At 38.2% G+C, this 25,001-nt stretch overlaps 1 protein-coding gene across 1 annotated transcript in view; it reads left to right on the top strand.

The window, feature by feature from the left end:
* LOC130072932 (leucine-rich repeat-containing G-protein coupled receptor 6) overlaps positions 1-25,001 on the top strand; it is a 101,130-nt gene that overhangs the window by 29,785 nt on the left and 46,344 nt on the right. The window contains exon 2 of the mRNA XM_056238255.1: positions 8,699-8,770. Coding sequence (XP_056094230.1) covers positions 8,699-8,770 — 72 coding nt within the window. The remainder of the gene's footprint in view (positions 1-8,698; positions 8,771-25,001) is intronic.

The following is a 25,001-nucleotide window of genomic DNA, read 5'->3' as shown; positions in this document are numbered from 1 at the left end:
GTCGCTGTCATCAAGGGGGTGAGAAAGACATAGAATATCTCTAATGAACACTCAAATGACACTCGCACCGGCCTTATCAACAAACAAAGCGGCACGAACTGGAGCGTTAGCTTATCACTTTACTGTCCTTTGTGTGTGAGGTGGGAACTGTTCGCAGGAAACAATTTCTGAGGCGAGTTTAGGACTGTTGTTTTGGGTCCCTGGGTCTCTCTGATGTGCCATTACGTCAACTTGGAGTGAATGATGAATTGAAGCATGGCTCCGACCTCCACACTTTGTTTCACCCGAAAAGGGCTTGAGGTTTCTCACCATGGAGACCGTATCAACTTCTCCCAAACAGCCTCTTAATCTATGCATTTGTCTCACCCACTTGTTCCCCCTTTTCCTTTCGTCTTTAAAAATATTCTTATGCTCCTCAGCAGGAATTTTTGCATTTGTCAAATAAAATTCCCAGAAGTTTCCTTGCTGTTCACAGTGAACTCGCCCCAAAGGTTTCCTACTAATGTGGTAGATCTGACTCAGAGATTGAAGTCATCATCATCATCCAATTCATCATCATCATCATCATCATTGTCAACTTCTGACACACCTTAATGTTTTTTTTTTTCGAAACTGGAAAGTGCTGAGCGCACTTGTGACTTAGGTTTCCATCTAACTTTTAGCTTCTGCAGTGGAGATGGTGTTTTCTCACATTAGTTCTAGGCAGACGGTATACAGTTGTTGTAATGGGAATCGCATGTCATGCTTTTAATGATGAGCTGGCGTGAGGCTGTAGAGATTAAAGCATACCTGTGCCAGGGTTTGGCGGAAGGAGCGAGCCCTCGAGAGCCACTTCAAAGATGGCTATTACATCTCCTCTCTGTAGCTGTGCCTCGACACGACCGGCAGAGCAGTCCAGTCATGTCTCCAGCGCTGGATTCCTGCAGCTCCTGCTTTGGTCTTTGTCCACCTCCTATATGCACTTGATGGGAATGATGTGAAAACTATTTGTGTAGGCCTAGATTAAATAAGGTCACCGTGATTTTGCCTGATTTAGACATGATCCTGGATCAACTTATTTTGTTGATCCTGGAACAACATTCTTGTCTGAAAATTTTGTCCTGACCCTATCCCTACCTCTAAACCTAAACCTATTCCTTACCCCTAAAATCAGAGGGAAATGATGATGTAGAAACACCGAACGCTGTGTGTAAGCCTGACCTTGACATAAACAGTAAACCTCAAATCTGATTGGTTGATTGGAAAGTTCTTCCAGGATCAACAAAGATGATGATCCAGGAACATGTACTTGGTAAAATCAGGTTCACCATAATTTTTTAATTTTTTTAATTTTATGAATTGCACATACAATAAACAATTAAACCCAGAAAGTAAAACATACTTTGATTATGAAGTGGGATAAATAATATAAACAAATAAAATAAAATAAAAATATTTTGGTGGGACTCAAAGTAAAAAAAAAATGAAAGTCTATTTAAAATATGACATTTTTTTCCATGGAAAGGTTTGTTCAGATTGTGAAGAGCCTTTGAAGAGCCTTTGAAAATCCATGGAACTTTTCCAACGCACAAAAGGTTCTTCATAGTGAAAAGCGATCTTAATTTGATGAAAATGTGATTTACACTAAGAAAAAAAAGTGTAAATTTTGTAAAAAAAAAAAAAGTTTATTCACTGAAAGGTTCTCTGGGAAACCCAGAATGGTTCTTCTATGGGATTGCTGTGAAAAAAATCCCGTTTGGAGTTGTTATTTTAACTTGTCTTCTAGTATAGCAGAGATTCCTGACTATAATTTCTCAGTAAGTGAGAAACATCTTAATTTTGTTAAGGGGTAAAAGGGTAGACAGATGTTTCTTCTTTTTGGACATCAACCCAATGGCATTGGGCGTGTGTCATTGACCCAATATGAAATGGTATAAGACTATATTTAGCAGAAAAAAGCAATTGTTATCACTGCATATTCTATTAAATGTAACTATGATATGTCTGCTAGTACAGTAAATACTCTTGACTATCATTTCTCCGTAAATGATAAACATCTTAAAGCTTTATGGGATATGTGCGACACTGTGCTGGTAGAGTCAACACATGCCGTCTTTCTCTCTCTCTCTAGCCAGGCTTATGTCATCATGCGTCCTTAGAGGGCTAAAAATGCTTTTGTAACCTACACTTCACCTCTATCCAGAGCTTTAAAGTCATGAAAACATGGCTCGTCGGTCCTATTTCACTTAATCATCCGCTATATATAAAGGAGTCATTCTACAGTTGCAGTGGCAGATGCTGTCACTCACTTTAAGATCAAACAGCACTGCTCCTATACACTGTAAAACATTATATGATCAATAATTATGACCATTTTTTTTTTGCATTACTTTAACTCATCAAAAATAAGTTAAGCAATTGTCAACGTTTTTACAAGTTATACAAGATTCAACTCATTTTTTAAGTCAGTTTAATGTAATTTAGGTTGATATGACTTAAATGTCCAAGTTGATTGTACTTAAAAAAAATGTAAGGCAGCAACTTGTTTTTTACAGTGTAGAAACCAACCTGTTCCTATAAATGGAAAACGTATAATAACAATAATATAGTTATTTGCTATTATTGTTTATTATGCGGTAACCATTTAATAAAAGCTATATGACACTAAGGCCATTGTAGTCATATATCAAGGCATCTCATCACCGTGAAAGTTTAATTTTACACATTTTTCCAATGAAAATGCCGAGGCAGCTGTAGAATTAAGTTGAAGACAAAGGCCAGAATAACATGTAAATGTATGATGAAGGGGGGAAAGGGCAGCAGAGAGAGAGGCAGCAGCTGTTTGAAACTAGTAAAGTCTTCATTGCATGTGTTGACGTTTACGAGTATCATCTTTCCGATGGCCGTGCATCAAAACCCCTACATGTGCAAACGGTGGGGGGAGAGATTGCGACACAGCCTCGATATATACAGTCTCCCGCAAGGCATACTTGCCGCCTTGCCTGAACACACTTAGTAATAACTGAAATAATCATCAGGAACCATGTGTTCAGCGCCTAAACATGGCTGCCAGATATTTCCTTTAGTCTCAAAACATTGTGCTTATGACCTCTTGTGAACCGGGACTGCGCCTATCACATCTGCCTTTCTTTAATTAAAATAGAAAAAAAAAAAATAGAATTAAATAAAGAAAAGCAATATCTTCTTGATTGCAGCGGTTGCAATAAGAAGCTGCGTGTGGAGTGTGAAGAACACACATTTCTCCGTAAAGGCAGCAGGAGATCGGTTACACGTCTTAATGTCTTAAATCAACATTGCCCTTTTGGCTGAAAAACAAAAGTCGTTTTCATTAATTGTAATTATTGCAGTAAAAAGCAGCATGTGTTTGTTGAGTGTAGAAAAAACAAAGGATTACCACATGAGGGAGCGGTTTTATATTTAAAAGGAACCGTCAACAGCAGGGTTTTTATAATCATACTCGAAAACTGAACACATCAGCTATTGACTTTTTCGTAAATTAAAAAAAACTAAATGAACTACAGATAAGATGAAAGAGAGAGAGAAAAAAAAGTGACCCATATCTGCGTATACACTATTCTTGGCAAAACAACCAAAGGTAGATGTACTGACCCGGAAAAGCTCAGGCTGCAATTGTGCCTTTGAAAAGAGTCATGTGACCGCGGTTGGTGTCCTCCTGAGATGACATCATTCGCCAGCGTCGCTTTTTCAATGACGTACGACTCGCATTGACGGGAAAATCCGATCTGTCCGCTTACATGGCAGACACAAATGCATGTATCCGATTCATATCAGATTTATTTCCACACATGAACGAGGCCTGAAACCGATCTGAGAATACCTGAATCCATGTGCTGTTTTACCGCTTACACGATCGTGTCATATCTGATCTCTTCCACATGGGAGGAAAAAATTGGAATTGGGTCACTCCAGTCAAATCTGTTTAGAAGACAGGCCACCTGCAGATGGCGATATAGTCTGTGATGCAACTAAGCTTGCTTATTAGCTAATACATTATTGCTACAAACCCTGGACCAAACCACTAAAACGAAGGAGCAGTTGATAAATCCTTATGGAAGCTTGTTTCCGCAACAGAATAAACATTTTAAAAGACAATTGCGACTTTTAATCTCATAATGGCGTGTATAAAGTCGCAATTGCGTGTTAAAATTGTTTGACTTTTTGTTTTCTTACAATTGTGACTTGATATCACGCAATTCTGACTTTATAACACGCAATTGCGAGTTTACATCATGGTATTCTGACTTTATATCTCCCAATTGCATGCTATAAAGTCAGAATTGTGAGATATTAATTACAAACCTGCGCACATATTTTAAAAAGCACATAACTATAGAATTCTGAATGAGCATGTGAACGCCGTCAGCGTTAATCACAGGTTCGCGTTTAAAGTCTCATCATTTCGACGGAGGTGAATCAATCAAAGTTAACTTTAGCTGGAAGTAACATTATTCAAGAAACGCTATAACGCCAAAACAATCTGTTAACTTAAATTATATGTTTATCTCTGTAAAGCTGCTTTGAAACAATTCATTGTTAAAAGCGCTATATAAATGAAGATGACTTGACTTGACTTGACTTGACTTGACTTGATATAAACATGCAATTCTGAATTTTGAGTTTATTTCTCGACTTTCTATAACGCAATTCTGACTTTATAACTCTTAATGCGACTTTATATCAGACTTAATGTACATGTGAGATGTAAACTTGCAATTGTGAGAAAAAAAAGTCTTAATTCACTTTTTATTTTTCATTCTGTGGCGGAAACAAGCTTTCATAAATCCTTGATCAACTTGTCTTACAAAAAGTCGTTATATCCCATTCTCCTCAGTTGTGACTTACTGATATTGATTTTAGCACACAGGTTATGCTGTGGTTTGCAGCCTGTTTTACACAGCTATAAATCCTTTTTTTCTGATATGGATTTAATATTCTGGTTAGTTCTCTGTAGCTGCTGTAGGCTAGCCGTCAACACCTTGATGGCAAACGCTCATTAAGTCATAAATACCAGATCATGTGTGCGATATTGGGAACAGTTCAAAACCCAAATATTCCCTCCAGTTTAACAGGTTTGTGTTGACTGCATTCCATGCCACCATGTCAGTGGAAAACAGTGGTGGTCAGGTCAACTCATTTCTGTGAGTGAAGTTTTCCAGGCCCCATCTACAGCAAATTAGCTTTTCACCTTGTCATGGTTGACACACTGACAAAACAAATAAACAGCAAAGTATCAAAGTCTCTGTGATGAATATTTTCAGACTTTTTCAGTTTATCTTCTCAAGCCTGGTGGTCTACGGTTATGAGAAGCTGCCCTGTTTGGCTGTACCAGACCTCCAGGGACAACAAATGAAGTAATGTTGCAGTTTGGTTGCATCAATGTCGACTCGACATTGCCTAAATGAAAACCTCAGTTCAAGCTCAGATGTTCAAGGTCTTCGCAGGAAAACCACTCCAGCCGATTCCTGACTCTTCTTAGCGCTACACCAGCACTGTTACACTTCTGGAGTGGCTCAACCCTCGGCTTGAATAATTTATTGCACCTGTGGGTTGAGTAACACCATTAAGATCTACCAGACTGTGTTTAAAAAAAATGCTGCCTGTCTATGGCTCAATCTTGTGTGTGCGGTTGTTTGAAAGAAGAGCATCTGACAGAGCAGTTAAAATAAGTCAATGAATTCATTGATTTCAACTCTAATTTTCTTCCACTGAGAAATCAGCTTTTTAGTTGCTAAATATGTCTTCAGTTACGTCTAAAGCTCATGAGAATGTTCTAGATCATCAGATATGGAATTAAGGTATTAATGTGCACCCTTTAGGGGTAGAAAAGGTGCAATGGCTACATTCCCAGTGACAAGCTAAACTAGGATGTTGAAGGCAGCAGACTAGGAGTAATAGTCCTGCTATAAGGTCATTTCACATGTTTGACTCTTCCCCCACTTGAATGTGGGTAAGTTTAATAAAAAAAAAAAAAAGGAATCGACATTTTGAACAACAAGCTGAGGAATTCATGTTTTTGTCAAAGACTTTGTCTGAATGGGATTCAGAACAATGGTCAAAACACAGATGGAGTAGATCGAGTCCATCAACACCCCCAAAGCTTCACAGTCCTGTAGCTCGTCCTGGGTCGACATTTCATTCAGTAACATTACGCAGTTTTGATTTATATGCTGTTTAATGTTGATGATCGTGTTATTTTACATGTGCGTAGGCAATGCTTCTATTGCTTGTTTCTGTTTCTTCGCATGTGTTTTGATCAGGAGACTCTTTCAGAAGATGCGTAATAGCGCCCCCTACCGTATAACAGTGAAAACATGGATTGGTGGAATATCCTGGCTCTTCCCAGGTTTGTATATCGGCATTGAATATAGTTCAAGTTTTTGAAGCTCCAAAAACACATCCATCCATCATAAAAGTAATCCAAACGACTCCAGTGGGGTTAATAAATGCATTCTGAAGCGAAGCCATGGGTTTTTGTAAGAACATTTTTTCTAAGGAAGGGTGACCTTTGACCCAACATATGACGCAGCTATTCTTCTCTTTTATCGAAATCCTCTAACATTTCCCTTTAAAACTTCTTGTTTTAGACTTCTAATTCATGACCGGCGTTTTGTTTTGTCCTCTGCACTTCCGCGTTCATCAATACGTCATGCGTCGGGTCAGAGGTCACTCTTCTGTCTGAACTAGACTCGCATACGGCCGTTACCGGAATCCCAGTGATTATGGTTTATAAAGTTATAAATATGGATATTTTTCTTACAAATACGCATGGCTTTGCTTCAGAAGGCCTTTATTAACCCATAGGAGCCGTAGGGATTACTTTTATGATGGTGGGATGCACTTTTTGGAGCTTCAAAAACTCTATTCAATGCCATTATAAAGCTGGGAAGAGCCAGGATATCATTTAAAATAACTCTGATTGTGTTTGGCTGGAAGAATATAGTATACTGTATGATGGCTTGAGGGTGAGTAAATTATGGGATAATTAAACTTTTTGTGTGAACTAACCCTTTACGATCTCAGAAAACACTATGATGGGTAAAGTATGAGGGAAAACATCAAAATATATATACCTGACTACTGATGGAGTAGGTCATATTTAAAAGAGGAAAAAATACAAGATCATCAGGATTGTCTGAATAGGTTGAAGGCAGAAAACATCTGGAGCACAACTACTCGCACACACTTACTGCGAACCAGAGAGGAAATTACATCCGTTGGACAATAATTCAGAGCGGAACGTTTTTTTTCTCTCTCTCTCTCTCTCCACTCTTCCTCTCTGATGGACGGTAAAACGTGCAGGTGTGGGTTTTCTTTGATACGAGAGTCCACATGTTTCATTCGGAAGGGTCTTGGCTGCCTTTGGAAGAAATCGTCAAAGCCAGAGCCTCTCCTCAGCTGAGATTGTCCAGGTCTCTCTGACTGAAGGTGTTGTCTAGACCAGGCAAGGTCTATAATCAACTCTATTGATTAGATGTAATTGGCACAGTTGATAAAGACATCAGATCAGTCTGCTCTCATTGGGTTCGGGCAGAGCACAAAATCTCCACACTAACTCTGGCTCTGGAGTCCATTAATTAATTGAACGGGAAATTGAGAGCGGCATCTGTAATAAAAATAATAGACAGAAAAAATAACACAAAGCCAGATTTCACATGTTGTAATCAAGGGTTGTATTGTTGCTCTATTTTTGAAGCCGGCCAACTGATGTTGGCGGTATTTTGAAATGTGAGATCTACTGTGTTGGATTACTCATAATTACTCTAGGAGCACAATCAATATTGGTGCCGTTTTTCATCTTGATTGCGCTTAATATCGCAAGAACGGAAATCAATGATCCCGATGAAGCTCCGGTTATGGCCAAAAAGTTAAATATGTGGCCATGGAGCCTATGATGTTACATTAATGAACTCATAAACTAATCAAGCATAAACACATAAACTAAATGTCAGTATTTCTCTGACACACATAGACCTAGATTAAACAAATGAGCAGTTCTTGACTGGTGGGGCCATTATCCAAAATGAGTCACTGTTTTGTTCTGATACAGCAGGAGAAAACAATGAATGACTTAAATAATACGATAAAACTAACTGCAAAATCATCCATAGTTTAGTTATAATACACTTATTAAAGGGAGGAGAAAACAAATTCACAAAATTCATAGGTTTCTTGATTATTGGGCTAGTATTAATTTTCCTATTTTGTTACATATTGCTATAGATCTATGCAGTTCCTGATTGTATTTATAAGTTTCATGGTTTGATTATGAAGACATTTTTATACAGTGTATTTTTATAAAATAAAAAAAACTTTATATGTAGTTTCATTATGATATACACTACAGTTTAAACGTTTGGGGTCAGTAAGATTTTTTTTAAAAAGAAATTAATACTTTTATTACAACTAAAATAATACTAACACTCTGCAATTACGCAATCAATTGATCAAAAGTGACATTTCTCAAAGAATGCTGAAAAAAAAAAGTATCACGGTTTCCACAAAAACAGTTTTCAACATTGAGGATAATAATACTAAATGTTTCTTCATCATCAGATCATCATATTAGAATGATTTCTGAAGGATCATGTGACTCTGAGGACTGGAGTAATGATGCTGAAAACTGCATAACTGATATCATTGCCATTGACCCTCCGTTTCTCTCTCTTTTTTATTTTAGGGATCTCAGTATGAACAACATCAGTGAGATTCAGCCCAACGCTTTCCACAACCTGCGCTTCCTCAGTGAACTGTAAGTACAAGTGTGGCATTTGGACTGCAGCTTATTGAAGTTGCGTTCACCTCTATGGTGTGACAAAACGGTGTAGGCTACACAAAAAACCCCGCTGATGAGTGGTTATTTATGTGAAGTGCTTCAGTGAAGGTTAAGTTGGAGAATGACGCAATTCCAGATGTGTTATACAAGACCTAGATACCATAAAACCACGAATAAATAAATAAATGAAATCATCAGCTTGGGTGATAATGACCTTAGCATGCATTGTGTATTTGGGTAGTTCACGTATGACATGTTGATTAACTTTATTTCTATTTAAAGTTTATTCATATTAATTGATTACCCTATATTTTTTACCAACATTAAAATGAATATAAGGGATGGACTATTTCAATTCACTAGTATTTTATACTTGGAAAATCTCTTAATCTATGTACAGGTACTGTGTATATATATATATATATATATATATATATATATACATAATGTGATGGATTTTTTTAATGAATCATAACTAACCTTTATTTTTCTTGCAGGATTAACAATTATAATTTTGAAATTATATTTATATTATTATATATTAACATATAATTGTTAATCCTGGAAGAAAAATAAATGTTAGTTATAATTAATAAAAAAATCACAATATGTGTATATATATATATATATATATATATATATACTGTATATATATATATATATATTTCGTTAAAAAACAGCTAACAGCTTACAATATTTTTTTATTATTTCTAGTTTGAAGCATAAACCTCATTACAATTCGTTAAATTCATATTTTTTATTTTTTTTTGCAGTTTTTTTTATTTTTTTTTACCGGAAAATAAGAAAAGCAATAAAAACACAGATTGTTTTAGCAGTTTAAATTAATGTTTTATGTTTTTAAAGTACAAATATATAAATGTAGTGTCTCAATTAATAAGATCTACTAGGCAAGGCAAGTTTATTTATATAGCACATTTCATATACACAATGGCAATTCAAAGTGCTTTACATAGAAGAAATTAAAATAATCAAAACAAATAAGAATAATTAAAACAGTTTAGAATAAAAAATAAAATAAAGTAATAGTAAATACTAAAGACGAATGCTTAAAAAATGAAAATAGAAAAAACAAATAGAAAAAGTTACGTAAAACAATAAAACTAAAACAGTATAGCATGTTACATCGCAGGACGTCAACTACCATTTTATTCTAGGTTTTCATCGCACCAATTTAGATTTTTTTTGGGGCAAAAATTTCATGGCACTTTTCATCATTTCCTATGTCAGACACATTTAACACTGCATGTGTCAGAAAGAAATGCTCTCTTCAAAGCTCAAAGATGCGACAGTACTTCATAAGAGCCACATAAAAGATCAACCATATTTTATAGCAACATCTAGCATGAACATGCTCTGTCTAGACCTTTACATGTCAGGCATCAATCAAAATAAGTTGAAGGCTAAAGCCAATATAGCATGTCTGCTCACACTTTCCCCCTGAAGGACCAATTAGCTCAGGTGAGCCCTAGCGCAACCCCAGTGAGAGTCTCTGGAGAGCGTTAACACTGAAATGAAAAGCACCTGGCCGTCGCGGCAGCTCGCACATGTTACCGCCAGCAGGAGCGGGAGCGGGAGCAGGTCTGCGGAGCAGCTGGGAGTCGGGACACCTGACTGACACTAACAGGATGGATTGGGAATGCCCAGAGCTGTCAGAAAGTGTTGGGGAACATGCAAGACGGCAGGAGGCCTGCAGGAAATGTAACATTTTGCTAGGAGTCAATATTTATGGCGTGGCTGTCAAAGCAAACGGGCAATTCCTCATTCCACTTCACTAAATTAGTCCTCACTTCCCTGGGAATAGCGTGCTGTTGCTACATTTCAAACAAACAGGTTGATGACGTAGAGGAAGATGTCGAAGCTTCAACACAATAGCAAACCTGAAACCATTCTGTCTGAAACCCTTGAGTTCTAACCCCTCTGTTCAACTAACTAACTAACTAGTTAACTAACTAACTAACTAACTAACTTGCTAACTAGCTAAGGATAGGTGCTGCCAATTACCTCCCGATACACATCGTAATATGTCATCATGAGCCAAGACATCAAGATGCATCACCATTATATTGTGACTGAAACTGCACTTCACTTTTTTCCCTAGTGTCTCACAGAAGAGGTATATTCAATCTTCCTGATTCTGTGTTAATTTAACTTCAGGAAATTCAATGAATTCACACATAAATGTAATTCATCAATAATGATAAAACATAATAATAATATAATAAATAAACAAATAATGCATTTAGAATATCAATACAAGCATCATATTATATAACAATTGATTAGAATACAAGGATTTTATTAATGCATACAAATAATAATAATAACAATATAATTCAGTAATAAATAAATAAATGTAATAATACATTTAAAATATCAATACAAGGATCTTATTGTATAACAATATATTTTTATGTAAGGATTGTATTAATACTTAGAAAATAATAATTATAATTCTAACAAACAAACAAATGAATGAATTAATAAATGAACGAACGAACGGGTGATTGATTGTAATATTGTATCACAATATATTGATATATGATTGTTTTATAGAAGGTTTTATTGAGATACAATCTCTCTTTTACCAGGGAGTCCAAAAACAAAAACAAAACGAAAAGAAAGGAATAAACAAACACAAAGAAAAACCAAAAAGCAACACGATAAACAAACACAAAAACATACTAGTATCAGGGAATAAAAAACAAATGCAGACACACCTACACATAATACATAATTAAAAAAATATATATATATCAATATCTAAAGCGTTGATGCAATATTGTGAGAAAAAGAATTGGGATATAATGACATACGACTGTAACGCCTCAAGCGCTGCTTGGCTGATATACTGGAACCGTATTAACATTGGACACCTCATTAAAATCATATCATTTTTATTTTGACTGTATTTATTGTTAAGGAATATAATAGACTCCTTTGTTTCTATTCAATAACTGCTTTATGAACACTAAGAAACTCCCAGAGACAGTTTGACTGAAAACACATTACAGTGGTATTAGTGTGAGATAAATTTCAAGCTTAGCTCTCTTTGATGTGCTGCTGGGAATGATGAATTTGTGTGTTTTTACCCTTTCTGGGACTCATTTACACCCCTAGGCACCGCACTTTGCAGAGTAATTTCACGGGTCTAAATTACAATTCTGAGGATCATCTGCAAAGTTCTGTATGCCCCGGGGACGACGGCGGGCTCTTTGGGAGTTCTCGCTTTTTCTTTTAGTCTATGTTACACCTTAAGCTGCCCACAAAGAATCGAATGATTAATTGAAACAATCATATGTGATAAAATGCATGTGATGAGAGAATACAGACAAGTCTTTATGTTTATGGTCCAGAGAGGCGGATCTGACCCGACCCAAACGCTATCCATCCACATCCTGTGTTTGAGTTATGCGGTGCGTGTCTACTTCAATCAGAGTTCAGACTGAGCCATCAATATCTACTTGTTCACTTTTGTAACACTATAACCCACCAAAGTCCCTCAGCATTACATGAACTTCTCCCATGACCTGCGGCTGTCAGATTCTGGCTGCTGTCCTATCAACTGCAAGGTCATCTGCAAGCGTGGAAGGGGGAAGAGGAAGTCTTGTTGTGCGCCTTTGGGACAGATGAAATGCAATCTGAGCCGAGCATGTCCTTTTTACTTCCTAAACCCCACCTTTTGACCTCTGCTCTACCTCACCTTCTTTAGAGTTGATGGTTTTCTGAGTTACGCTCCAAAAGATAGTGAGCTTTGTGTACTGTCTACATGCTGTAGCAAATATTAGGCCAAATTTACTAACATCTTGCGCCAGAGCAAACCCTCTTTTGGCGTTAAAGAACTAACGCCAGGAATTACTAAAGACACGTAGTGAAAAATTAGCACTGAAAAAGTGTGGAGAGGGTTATTTTTGCAGCTCAACTTATTGCATAGGGTCTTGCGGAATAGATCTGCTACATGTAGGTGTAAGGTGTAGGTGACCCGAAGAGTGTAGGTGTAAATATATTTTTTTCTGCACAACAATAATTGAATCTTTGATGACTGATTAAGTGCAATTTACCTTTAATCCATAAGGTGTCAATGTCTGATACACAATGATTAAGTGACGTTTCCCTCATAGTTACCGCAGGCAGAAAACAAAAGAATAGGAAGAATCATCAGCATAGCTTGAAATGGCTCAGGGATTTAAGTACTGAACGCAGTCAAATATATGTGTCACTGTCACTTGATGCTGGATCTGATGAAGAACCTGTCAGCGATCAAAATATTGATTTTGAAGATGTTGAAAATGATATGTTTGAGATTGCGAATATGAGCCGGATGTTGAATGTAATTTGAAATGAGCTCTGACGAGGACAGTGATGATGGTTTTAAACATCTGCTCAAACTGAACCCTTCCAAGCTCTGAAAGCTAACAAAATGTGCTTTATTTTATCCTTCTGTAATTGATACTCTAATATCAGGAGAGTTTTATATTATCACGACAGGTAGAGATCCATCCGTGTTAGATATAGATCCGGGTCGCTAAAGACCCGAATACTTAATATTGATCGGCGAAACATTCATGCATGCATTTAAAAGGTTAAATTTATTTTTAAGATTTGAAGTACACTACAATCAAGTGTACTTTTTTCACAAGAGACTTCACTAGATTTACATTGTTTGTATAAAGTAGCACAAAGATTAGAAGGCTTAAGAAAAGGAGGATGGGTGTGAGACAGGAATTCCAGTCCTTTAGTATTAAAAAGTAGAAAAAAGTATAACCTTGATTACAGAAATACCTTTTACCTACCGTAAAACTTCAAATAGTAGCCCGGGCTTTTATTTTCCCATATCGTCGAACTGCACCGGCTTTTATTTGAGACAGGCGCCTATATGAGACAGGCCTTTATAATTTAGTGTTGAGATGTTGTTCATTGAGTGTATAGGCCTAGAGTCTCTAATCTCTAAAAATCCCCAAATGCTCCACGTGAAACTTCCGACCTTTTACTATCGCGTCAACTGATTTTGATTAATATTCGCGAGGGAGAGAGACCAAGACATAGCGCTCGTGTTGAAGACGTGAGAGTGCGCGCGCGCGGCCGGAGCGCTCTCTCTGCTCGCGCCCTGTCAAGCGCAGCAGTCATTCTATTCTACATCACTCACCGATCAAAAAAGGCTTTGGCGGGACAAACATTTGCGTTGGCGGCCGCCAAAAAGCGGACGATCTGACGATCTGATTAAATACAACCCGAAACTAAAAAACAGACCCGGCCTCTATTTGAGACCGGCCTTTATTTACCCAAACCTGCAGCCACACCAGGCGTGTAAAAGAGACAGGCGTCTATTTGGGACTCGGCTATTATTTGAAGTTTTACGGGTATTTCATAAACTTAACCATGGTTTTCCCAGCTGACAAAAAATGCAATTTAAACCAGCCTGAAGTGGTTTATCTGGCCTTAGTCGTTTAGCTGGTTTCCCAACCTGACAAGTGTCCAAAACCCATCGAAAACAATCAAAACAGACCAGCATAACCAGTTGGAAGACCAGCTAAACTTCATATGCTGGTAGCACTGAAGTACAAGCTTCTTTCTCAGGCTTCAGCCGTGACTGACATACCAGCAATGTTAAGAAGAGAGCACTCCGATGCTAAAGACCTGGAATTCCTGTCTCACACCCGTCCTCCTGTTTTCTTAAGTCTTCTAATCTTCCTCATCCTGTGTGAGACTCAAGGCCACGGCCAGCTCCCCTCTCCCACCTTTCGTTCTGTGTCTGTAATGGCTCTCAGCTGAAATCACAGTTCATGGCTCCATCGTCATCAACCAAACAAACCCCGGCCAGATTGCTCTGTTGCTTTATTATTGCAAGCTGATGCTGAGCCATTAGAGGGCTAAAGGTATCTCCATCTCACTGCAGTCCACAGGACACTGCTGATGGGGTTTAATGGGTGCATTGTTGCCCCATTTGAGAACGGTTAATCCCTCATGCGAACGCCATTAATCAGCATCTCTGACGGCATTGCGGCTGGCTGGAAATTCTGCTGGTGTTTGCTTTACTAATTGCGATGTGTAGCGAGTGGGAAGCTCTCACGTTCTCTCGAGTGAAGGTTAACTGGACACACTGTCAGAAAATGCATGAGAACTGTTTCCTGGTAGGTTCAAGAGGAGGAACGGGAAAGCAAATGGAAATATTTGAGTGGTCACAGAAATTCTTATGACTATTAGACCACCAAAGCGATTTTCACGTGGATGGCGTATTTTTCCAAGTATTTTCAATGGGAGCGCCGCGTTTTTAAAACGGCACGAGGCGCTGAGCGTCTTTTTACTGGTCGCTGAGGGTTGAAGATTGTTCAACTTTAGGTTAAACTCAGCACTCATCACTGTCACTTTTTACCCAGCCGTCCAATCACAGTGGAGGAGGGGCGGGACAATTACCACACTGACCGACCGTTACATTGTGCATGTTCAACGTCAACAGATGACAACAAGAAGCATAATAACGGTACAAAATAATGAGAAAACAGCAGTTAAGAAAGCATCAGATCATGGAGATGAGGATGTTTGCAATGGACCAGCTCTGCAATTCGGGATTCAAGTCACGTTACTTTTATATAGCACTTTGTAAAATATTTAGCTTTAAAGCAAGCAGCTTTACAGTATTAAGCATGAGAAAAGTGTCAGTGTTGCTTCCACTTAGAATTACAAGTTCATTTTCTACTATAAAGCAGCTCTCCAGTGTGTTCATGTTTTCACTCGCGGACGTCAGACCTCGACGGACTGAACAGAAGGAAGGAACCGGAGGAGATTTCCTTGTCAAAGAAGGCGGAGCCTCAGTGCACACCTACCTATTACGCAATCGCCACGGACTAATGGTAGTTTGAAGGTGTTTAACAGCCGGAGCAAACTTTTCCAGAGAGTTCGCTTTGGGGAGCTCTTTCTCCTGGGGAACTCCTGAAACAAAGTTTGTTTTGACCAGATTTTGTTCGAAAAGACGTCATACCAGTTTGTTCATCGCTTGAGGTATGTCAGGGCCTTTAAAGTGGATACTTGGTGAGGCGAGACCCTTAGAGTCTAATCCAGCATAGGACTTTCATGATGAAATGACGCTGGAGCGCACCAGGTTGTGATGACCCATAAGCCCCTCTCTCGCAGGCCCTCTTTGACGTGTACCCAACTAAGCCTCAGCATCTGATGTTTTCTTTACAAATGCTTGTGCAAATCAATGAAAATGTGATGAATACTGCTCTTTTTTCTCTACCTCTCCTCTGTTCTCTGGGGCCAAATTTCGAGATGAAAGCCTTGAAAGGTATCATATGAGGAAAAAGACCAGCTGCGATATTAATGTAACCCCCTCAATAGACGTAACCCTGCTTTGGCACCCATCTCCGATTTTATGACAAGAAGCCAAAAAAACAAAATATAGAGCTCAGGTCTCTGGCAGACTTCAGCCTTGGACGAGCGCAGAAGGTTTTGTTGGTCTCCACTGTCCACTTTCATGTCGTAACATTTTATGAGACATACTTGTTGCTTTGTGTTGCTTCCAGTGAGGATGTGACTGCCATGGAGAGGATTTTAATGGTGTTTTGACCCTTTTGAGGACAGAATAACAATGAAGCATGATTGAAAACACTAACACATGGACACAGACAGACAGAGATACAGACAGATAGATATATAGATAGATAGATAGATAGATAGATAGATAGATAGATAGATAGATAGATAGATAGATATATAGATAGATAGATAGATAGATAGATAGACAGACAGAGAACAATTAATCTTAAGTGTTTTGTTTTGAATTTTGATGATTTTCATGTGGAACAGCAATAAACACAAAGGCCTAAACTTGGCTTCATGAATGAGTGAACAATCTTCGTGAGGACACAAACAGTAGTGCAACTGTGATCCACAGTGCAGAAATCATTGGTACATCATAGTTTACAATACGAGGGGAGGTAAATGACAGTGTAGCGTAATTGTCCAAGAAATACAGAGGGGTCCTCAGCAAATTTACTAAACACAAACCACAGCAAAAACACACAAATCACGTCTTGACAATGTTTGGAATTCACATCTGTTTGGTGTATGTTTATACATGTAATTTGTGTATTTTCACACAAAAAATTGTGTTTACATTTGAGCTGCAGCGAAAATCTAGGTAACGAGAAACAGTTTGAGACGGATAAATCTTTTTCAGAACTGTGGTATGTGTGGAGAGGACAGTAGATTTGATTTTAAAGGGATAGTTCATCCAAAAAAAAAATACAATTCGGTCATTGTTCGCTCACCATCATGTCACTTAAACCTGTATGACTTTCTTCCTTCTGTGGAAGTCAATGGTCACCAAAACCAAAATTCTTCAACGTATCTTCTTTGGAACCCAAAGGTCAAACAGGTTTGAAACAAAGAGAACAGGACAAAGTTAATTTTTTAAACATTATTTTGAAGCTCTAAATATATTTCCATGCTACGCTTTACTCTACATTTACGAAAAATAACATTATTCTAAATTCAGATGCAAAAATTTTTTTTAAGTACAATCAACTTGGATGTTTAAGTGATTTCAACTTAAATTACACTAAATTACTTAAAAATGAGTTGAATCTTGTATAACTTATAAAAAAGTTGAATATTGCTTAACTTATTTTGATGAGTTAAAGCAATGTAAAAACATATTTTGTCATAACTAATTGATCATATAATTTTAACAGAAAGGTACTGTAGACAGATAGGTATATAAAGAGACAGAGAGACTCTAAATTCAATATTTTCATGCCACGCTTTAAAGGAGTGGTATAATGACCTTTTCACAAGATGTAAGATAAGTCTCTGATGTCCCCAGAGTGTGCATGTGAAGTTTTAGCTCAAAATACCACACAGATTTTGCTATTTTTTATAGCATGTTAAAATTGTCACTTTTTGAGGGTGAGCAAAAACATGTTTGTGTGTGTGTCCCTTTAAATGCAAATGAGCTGCTGCTCCCAGCACAGAGGGCGGAGCTTCAAGAGCTCTTTCAAAAACTGTTTAGCCTTTTATGTTCAAACCGGAGTCGGGCAAAGATGGAGAGACTTGAGAAGAAGTGACAACATGTAGAATGCAACAGGACATTTCTGAATGGTTAGTTGATGAATCTATGTAGCTGATGTGGAGTTAACAATCTTCTAGTCATTGATTAGCATATTCTGTCACGATAATCTATAAACGCATTCCCGGGGGCGGTTTTTATGTAAGTTTTAGGGTCAGTGATGTCACTATCCCGGGAGGAAGCTTGTGTAGTCCCTGCCAGTCGTTTGTTGTAGTCCTTAAAAAGCGATTTCTGTAAAAGAATATCTCCCTTTGCTTTAAACTTTGAGCGTCATAACTTTGCAGATGTTGTTTATGCTCAAACAGCAACATTACACACTAACTAAAGTTAAAAAAAAGGTGAAATCATAATCAACCACCCCATAAATCTACATTTACAAAATAACATAATTCCAAATACAGCTTAGTTAGAAAAGTCATAAAGCTATAAAACTGTCAAAATCTACAAACCAAAACTGTAATCTTCATTAAAGCTGTTTAAGTTACACATTTTTACAAACTGGCTACGTGGGAGAACAAAATCACCCCTCTCTCTTTAAGGATGCAGTCACATGACCTGAAGGAGGTGGTAGTGGATCATTTTGATTGACAGCTGTCAGAGCAGGTGACAGCACTGGAGTCACCTACCGCAGAGTTCTGGATGCTTTTCCCACTCTGTCCTGCCATAATAAACCGGCAGCCCAACTCATATGGAGCAAATTACACAGCCCGTGTTGCTATATCCATCAAACACAACCCCCAACACACACACGCACATGAACACATGCATGGACTCAGTGTAGTAATTTGTAACATGTCTTGTTCAATGTGATGGTCGTCAGATCAATGTGAAGTGATCATAGAGATGAGCTGTACACTCCACACAGACACGCACTCATGAAAAGAGAGAACCACACACAGAGAAATGAGCTGCTGTCTTCAGATCAGAGGAAGGTTCTGCCGAGCAGATGAGCAAACACAGACGCTCGATCATATATATTCAGCATGAAGGCCGATGACATGCATTTAAAATAACACCTTGCGCAAAACGTAAAAAATGACACTGCTTTACACAGCAGTAAGATAAACAGCAAGCTGCCACAAAATAAATCAAAGTCCTGCTATTAGCTAGAAAGTATAACTTCAGGAATCTTTTTAAAGCGTATGGTATGATCTCCTTACACACATGAAAGGAAAACCTCTTGTGAATATAAATAGGTCCTTTAAAACACACCTAGCAGACACACAGAACGAAACACGTTGTGGCAGAGCTCAGCGCACAGCCAAAACTGCCACTACTGTATTTAGAGATCTTACAACCTAGATTTCACTTTTTCCCTTGAAACATTGAATTCCTTTTTTTTTTTTTATGAAGAAAGGACATTTATGCAAAATGTTATTATGTATGTTGCTTCTTGCACATTTCACAACTCTTTCAAAGTGAAATAATAGTGGAGTAAAGTTTTTGGGCTGTATCATACACCCGGCGCCAGACGCGAGGCAATTGTTTTTATGCTAGTTTCAGCCTGATGCAGTGGTTTAAATAGCAAAGTGAATCTGCAAGGGCGTAGGTTTAGGGGGGGACGCTAGGTACTAGTCCCAATCAATATTTTGAGATGACAAATTTGTCCCCACCAATATTTAGCAAGCTCCTTTGAACTGCTATTTTGATATTTGCGCTGCATTTGGATCTTTGCGCTGCCATTTGGATCGATTCCAACGGCCAGGATGACGACAGTACAAGATACGCCGTAATTTGATTGGCGGCGGGGTATCTGACAGGCAGTACACGCGCGGGCCGGGACTACTTTTTGTGCTTGCACTCACTGGCAGCGAGCGAGCGGGTGGTGTGTGTGTGTGCGCGCGTGACGACGCCGACGGTAAGTTACCAGGGCTGTCTCTGCGTGCCATATACAAAGGCCAGAGTAAAACATTTTAATATTCCGTTTTTTTGCCCCTTTTTGTACTTTGTAGATCAGCTATGTCACCCAAGAAGAAGAAAGGGGACATACGAAGCTTTTTCATAAAGCATAGTGTAAGTAGGCAAAAATAACTAGCAGTAGTAGTGACTGACCAGGCTTTCAAATGCAGATTCTAGTGGAAAATAGTTACAGTTATTGATATTGTGGATATTGTGTGGATATTGTTACAGTTAAACCTAGCTTGAAGCTTCTGCAATCTTTCAAGGTTAGGAGCATTAATTAGGGGTGTGCAGCACAGATAGACTCATAGAAGTCGCACTATCATGATAGAATGCTACGTTAGCAAGTCACTGAATGTTAATTAGCCTACCTTAACTTAGAATCTTGCCGTCATAAACAGTGGATCATCTGAGACATTTTTCGTTTCTACATTCTGTTTATGTAATGTATTTGTAGTGTAGCCTACTTGCTTAGACACATGTGCTGGAAAAACATGTTGGCAATGTTAAAAAGGCAAAAGTTAACACTGTTGGTTATTCAAATATAATAAATCATTATTTGATTGATAATATCCAAAATAACAATATCTGGTAGGAGGGTTAAACTTGCTAGCCATAGGATAGACTACAAAATTAATTAACCATTTTGTATGCAGGAAAGACAGCATCAAACCACAACAGATTTACATTTATTCATTTAGCAGACACTTTTTATCCAACGACTTACAATTGAGAACAATAGAAATGACAAAGGAAATCACCATTAAAGCACTGTTACTTATCTTACAACAAAATAATTCCCGGCTGGGGGGGGATTGGGGGCGGGGGATGTCCCCACCAAAGCTGAGACCAAACCTACGCCCATGTGAATCTGGCAATGATTTACATTGATCCTAATTGAAAAGATGAAGAGGTTACTGCTCTTTTGAAAAAAATAAATCACATTTGAAAATAACTAAACCCTAGACGATATTGTTAACAAAAGCAAACGTGAGATATGCCACTTTAGCTGCTTCTACAAGTCTCATGGTGTGTTCACACCGAACGCGAATAGAGCGTCAAACCAGGCCCGGTTCTAGAACCAAATCACTGAGGGTGCTTCTGAAAATAGTGAGGGTGCTCAAAATAGGGCCGAGCGATACCTATTGTCTACGACAATATTGTAATTGCTGTTATGTTAAAGGGATTGTTCACCCAAAAATGAAAATTCTGTCATAATTTACTCACCCTCAAGTTGTTTCAAACCTGTATGAATTTATTTTTTCTGTTGAACACAAAAGATTATATTTTGAAGAATGTCTGTAACCAAACAGTTGATGGGCCCCATTGATTTCCATAGTATTTTCTTTTTCCTACTATGGGAGTCAATGGGTGCTTGGGCCTGTCTGGTTACCCATATTCCTCAAAATATCTTCTTTTGTGTTCAGCAGAAGAAAGAAATTCATACAGGTTTGGAACAACATGAGAGTGAGTAAATTATGACAGAAGCTTCATTTTTGGGTGAACTATCCCTTTAAACGATATGCAATCTACATGATCGAGTAGCCTATGTCCCTGTACGAGTTTTTGTGCTTTACATTTATATCATATGATATGTTACACACAGAATGCTTTTCCCCAAATATCAGCAGTAACTTGTTAGCCTATTGCAAATGTGTGAAGTATTGAAACTGATTTTATTCTGCAGTTGAAAAGAAGTTAATATAAGTAGCCTAACTTACATTATTGACATTTAGTTTCTGACGACAACGAATCAGTCCTTTTAAACGAAACAGCTGATTTAAAGATTAAATGACTCACTCGTTAAGACAGTCAAATGCTAGGTCACTCGGCGGCGGCGGCGCCATCGGCCGCGGCACTTGCTTGGATTTATCGCCGGTGTTTGAATGGGTGTCATGCGGTGAGAGTGAGGCGCACTAGTTAGACTAGTTAGACGCTTGGCTTGAACATTCGCTCGAGTTCAAATTTTTTAACTTTCGCGGAAGACGTTCGCGGCAAACACGTCGCCCAATTCGCGTCATTCGCAATGCCCGGCGCGAATGATGCGTCTATTCGCGTCTTTGCATTGACTTTGTATGAAATCTTCCTGCGCAAATAATTAAATATGCGTTCGGTGTGAACACACACCGAACGCGAATAGAGCGTCAAATACGCGTCTAATTAGACGCTTGAACATTCGCTTGAGTTCAAATTTTTCAACTTGCGCGGAAGACATTCGCGTCAAACGCGTCGCCCAATTCGCGTCATTCACAACGCCCGGCGCGAATGATGCGTCTATTCGCGTCTTTGCATTGACTTTGTATGTAATCTACTCGCGCAAATAATTAAATACGCGTTCGGTGTGAACACACCATTCGAGCTCTTTAATCATGACTTATGTTTCACGGGAGTCGTACCCGATCAGGTGAGCTACTGAGCAAGTTTACCATACCAGAAAAGCCACACATATGGAGCTGATGGAGTGATGCAAATGTCCAAATGTATTAGTTTATAAATGATGCACTAGGGTAATAGTGTTTTGAAGTTATATCATAGTATTGTGCAAAGAACTGCTTGAAAATGTCTTTATTAATCGATAATCTTCCCCTGTAAAGTTGGTGCTAGTGTCTTCAGTTATCTTCAGCTGGAAAGTGAATTGTATGTATAGGTACGTTTTTGGCATTATATAGGTAGAGGCACGTTTTCCCATTGAGCCTAGATTGATATTTTATCAATTTGTGCATTCCTAGCAATTTAAAACCACAAAATTGGTATCTGCTAGCATCTTGCGCTAATTGTGAAATATACAGAATCAGTCAGACGTTTGGACACACCTTTAGTACTACTGTTAGGTCTCTGACACAGTAATGGCAAGAAACGCATTATCTTTAATAAGATATTTACCCTGAGGATTGTTACTAACCATATTGAGGAGTGTTTAAACGCATCTCTATGGTCACTGTGCAGATCAAGCTAAATAAATAACTAGACTGGAGGTTTCCACCCACCTGCTTTTTGCAGATGATCTCCTGAGGCGCACCACTCCCCTCTCTCTTTTAATGCCCTTCTTTTCAATCTCTCATTGATCTTTAATCCCTGTCATTAAGCATTCATTTAACACTTGTGAGTGAAGCGCGATTAAACCATCTTTGGAGTTCTGGGTTTGTCTTATATCCTGTAATTAATGAAGGATAATTGGAGTGAGTGCAGACCGGAGGACAGAGAAGCTTACAGTCATCAAAACAAAAAAAAAGCTTCCACATGAGCATTATAGCACATCTGCTTTAATAACTGAGCTTAAAATCAGACTGTACAGTCTCCCATCCTTTATTTGGAGCCTTTCCACAATACTGTGATGACATGACCTCATTTTCATTACACATTTTATAATGACTTTAAGGCCAGATTTACAAAAAAAATTTAGCGTGAGATAAATTAAAGCGCAGATGGGAGTGGAAAGTTCTGTGCTGACAACACGCAAATTAAAGAACACAGATGCAGCCGGATCATTTCCATAATGACCAATGCAATCTAACAAGAAGCGCAAATTAGCATTTGGTTTAAGGGTACGTTTACACGACAACGATCGGCTTAAAACGGAAACGTTTTTCCTTTGAGTTTTTTCCGCGTACAGGCGACACCATTGTCAAAACGATCCCCATTCACACGGATCCGCGGAAACGAATAAAAACCCCTGTGTTCTGCTGCCAGGCCATTAGATGGCGATGAAACACAATAGACTGAACATGTAATATGCATGTGCATGACGTCATGGTCTTCAGAGATTTTGTTGTTGTTTACACGGAGACCGTTTTCAAAAACTTGCAATATGAAACCCGTTTTCAAGTTTTCAGGCACCCAAAACGCCGTTGTCGTGTAAACGAACGGCCAAAAAATTGAAAATGGTGTCCCTAAACAGCCCCTAAGATGTGTTTTGGGTGGTAAATAATGGCGCAAATACCTGTAAATAGACTAGCGCACACCTTAGTAAATCACCGTGATTCATTTAAATACTCTCCTCCCATAAATTTTGCGTCTGAAAGGGAAACTCTTACAAATGCATATGCAATAAGGTCAGATGCAAAAATAACCCTGTCCACGCTTTTCAGCACTAATATTTCACTGCGTGTCTTTAATAAATCCTGACAGTAGTTTATTAACGCCAAAATAGGGTTTGCGCTGGCGCAAGCTGTTAGTAAATCTGAAAAATATGGCTGTGCAAAAACATTTTCAAGAGTTTTACTTGAGCAGGCAGATCAAAAGGACACATGTTTGAGTTTATCATGCTTTAATTTGTGATGAGCTGAAATCGTTTGGGAAAGAGTATGGAAATCTGGCTTGTTGCGAGATAAAAATCTTACTTTTATTTCCACGGTCTAGCTGTAAGCCAATGGTAGCTTTTAAGTCAAGCACTGTTTGCAACGCGTGCCTCTGAAGTAACACGCCGTCAACCTTAAAGGGGTCGTATCATGAGTAATCACATTTTCCTTGATCTTTTGAGATAAAAGTGCTTGTACTATGAAAACGTACTGTAACTTTCAAAACTCCAAATGTCTATGCTGTCAGATGCTCAACACATGACAGTCCACGTTTGCACATCAGTGACGCCTATTGGATGATCAGAAACGTAAGAACACGGCGAGGGAAAAGTAGGGAGAACGTTTCTCAACAACAGAGGGACTATGTGCCTGAAAACGAATACCTCATTCAGATAAGCATAAGGACCTAACATTTTTTTTTTATTAATTCTACCGAATAATAGGAAAGATATTTGTTAGACCCATCCATTAGACAAACACAAAGTTAAAATGATATTTTAATCAACATATTTAATATTTTCTATCCTAATTCAGATACAGAAACCTAATTTGGTCAAGAGATACAGATACATAAAACTCTACTAATATATGACTAAAATATACTTTTTTGACAAAAAAAAACAACCCAACGTACTAATAATTCAAGCTTAAATTATTAAAACAAAATAATGATAATAAAAGAAAAATGTGATGGCCTCTTGAAAAGAGTCTCCCAAAGGCAACCATTTTCATCTGCATTTTATTTTAGATATAATCTCCCTTCTTTCGAAGATATTCACAGAACAAAATATCGTCGAATCGAGAGCTCAGTGCAGATGTCTTTCATCAGACAGTGATTTGATATTACAGTCACAATGTCAGACACAGATAAACACACTTAGATTAGCACCTACGTAGAGAACCCACACCCTGCCCGTGCGTTTGC

The sequence above is a fragment of the Rhinichthys klamathensis genome, unplaced genomic scaffold (assembly GCF_029890125.1).
Source record: "Rhinichthys klamathensis goyatoka isolate OS25496 unplaced genomic scaffold, OSU_Roscu_1.1 h1tg000513l_1, whole genome shotgun sequence".
Lineage (NCBI taxonomy): Eukaryota > Metazoa > Chordata > Actinopteri > Cypriniformes > Leuciscidae > Rhinichthys > Rhinichthys klamathensis.
The sequence above is the reverse complement of the archived record's forward strand: the minus strand, read 5'-3'. Positions and strand labels throughout refer to the sequence as shown.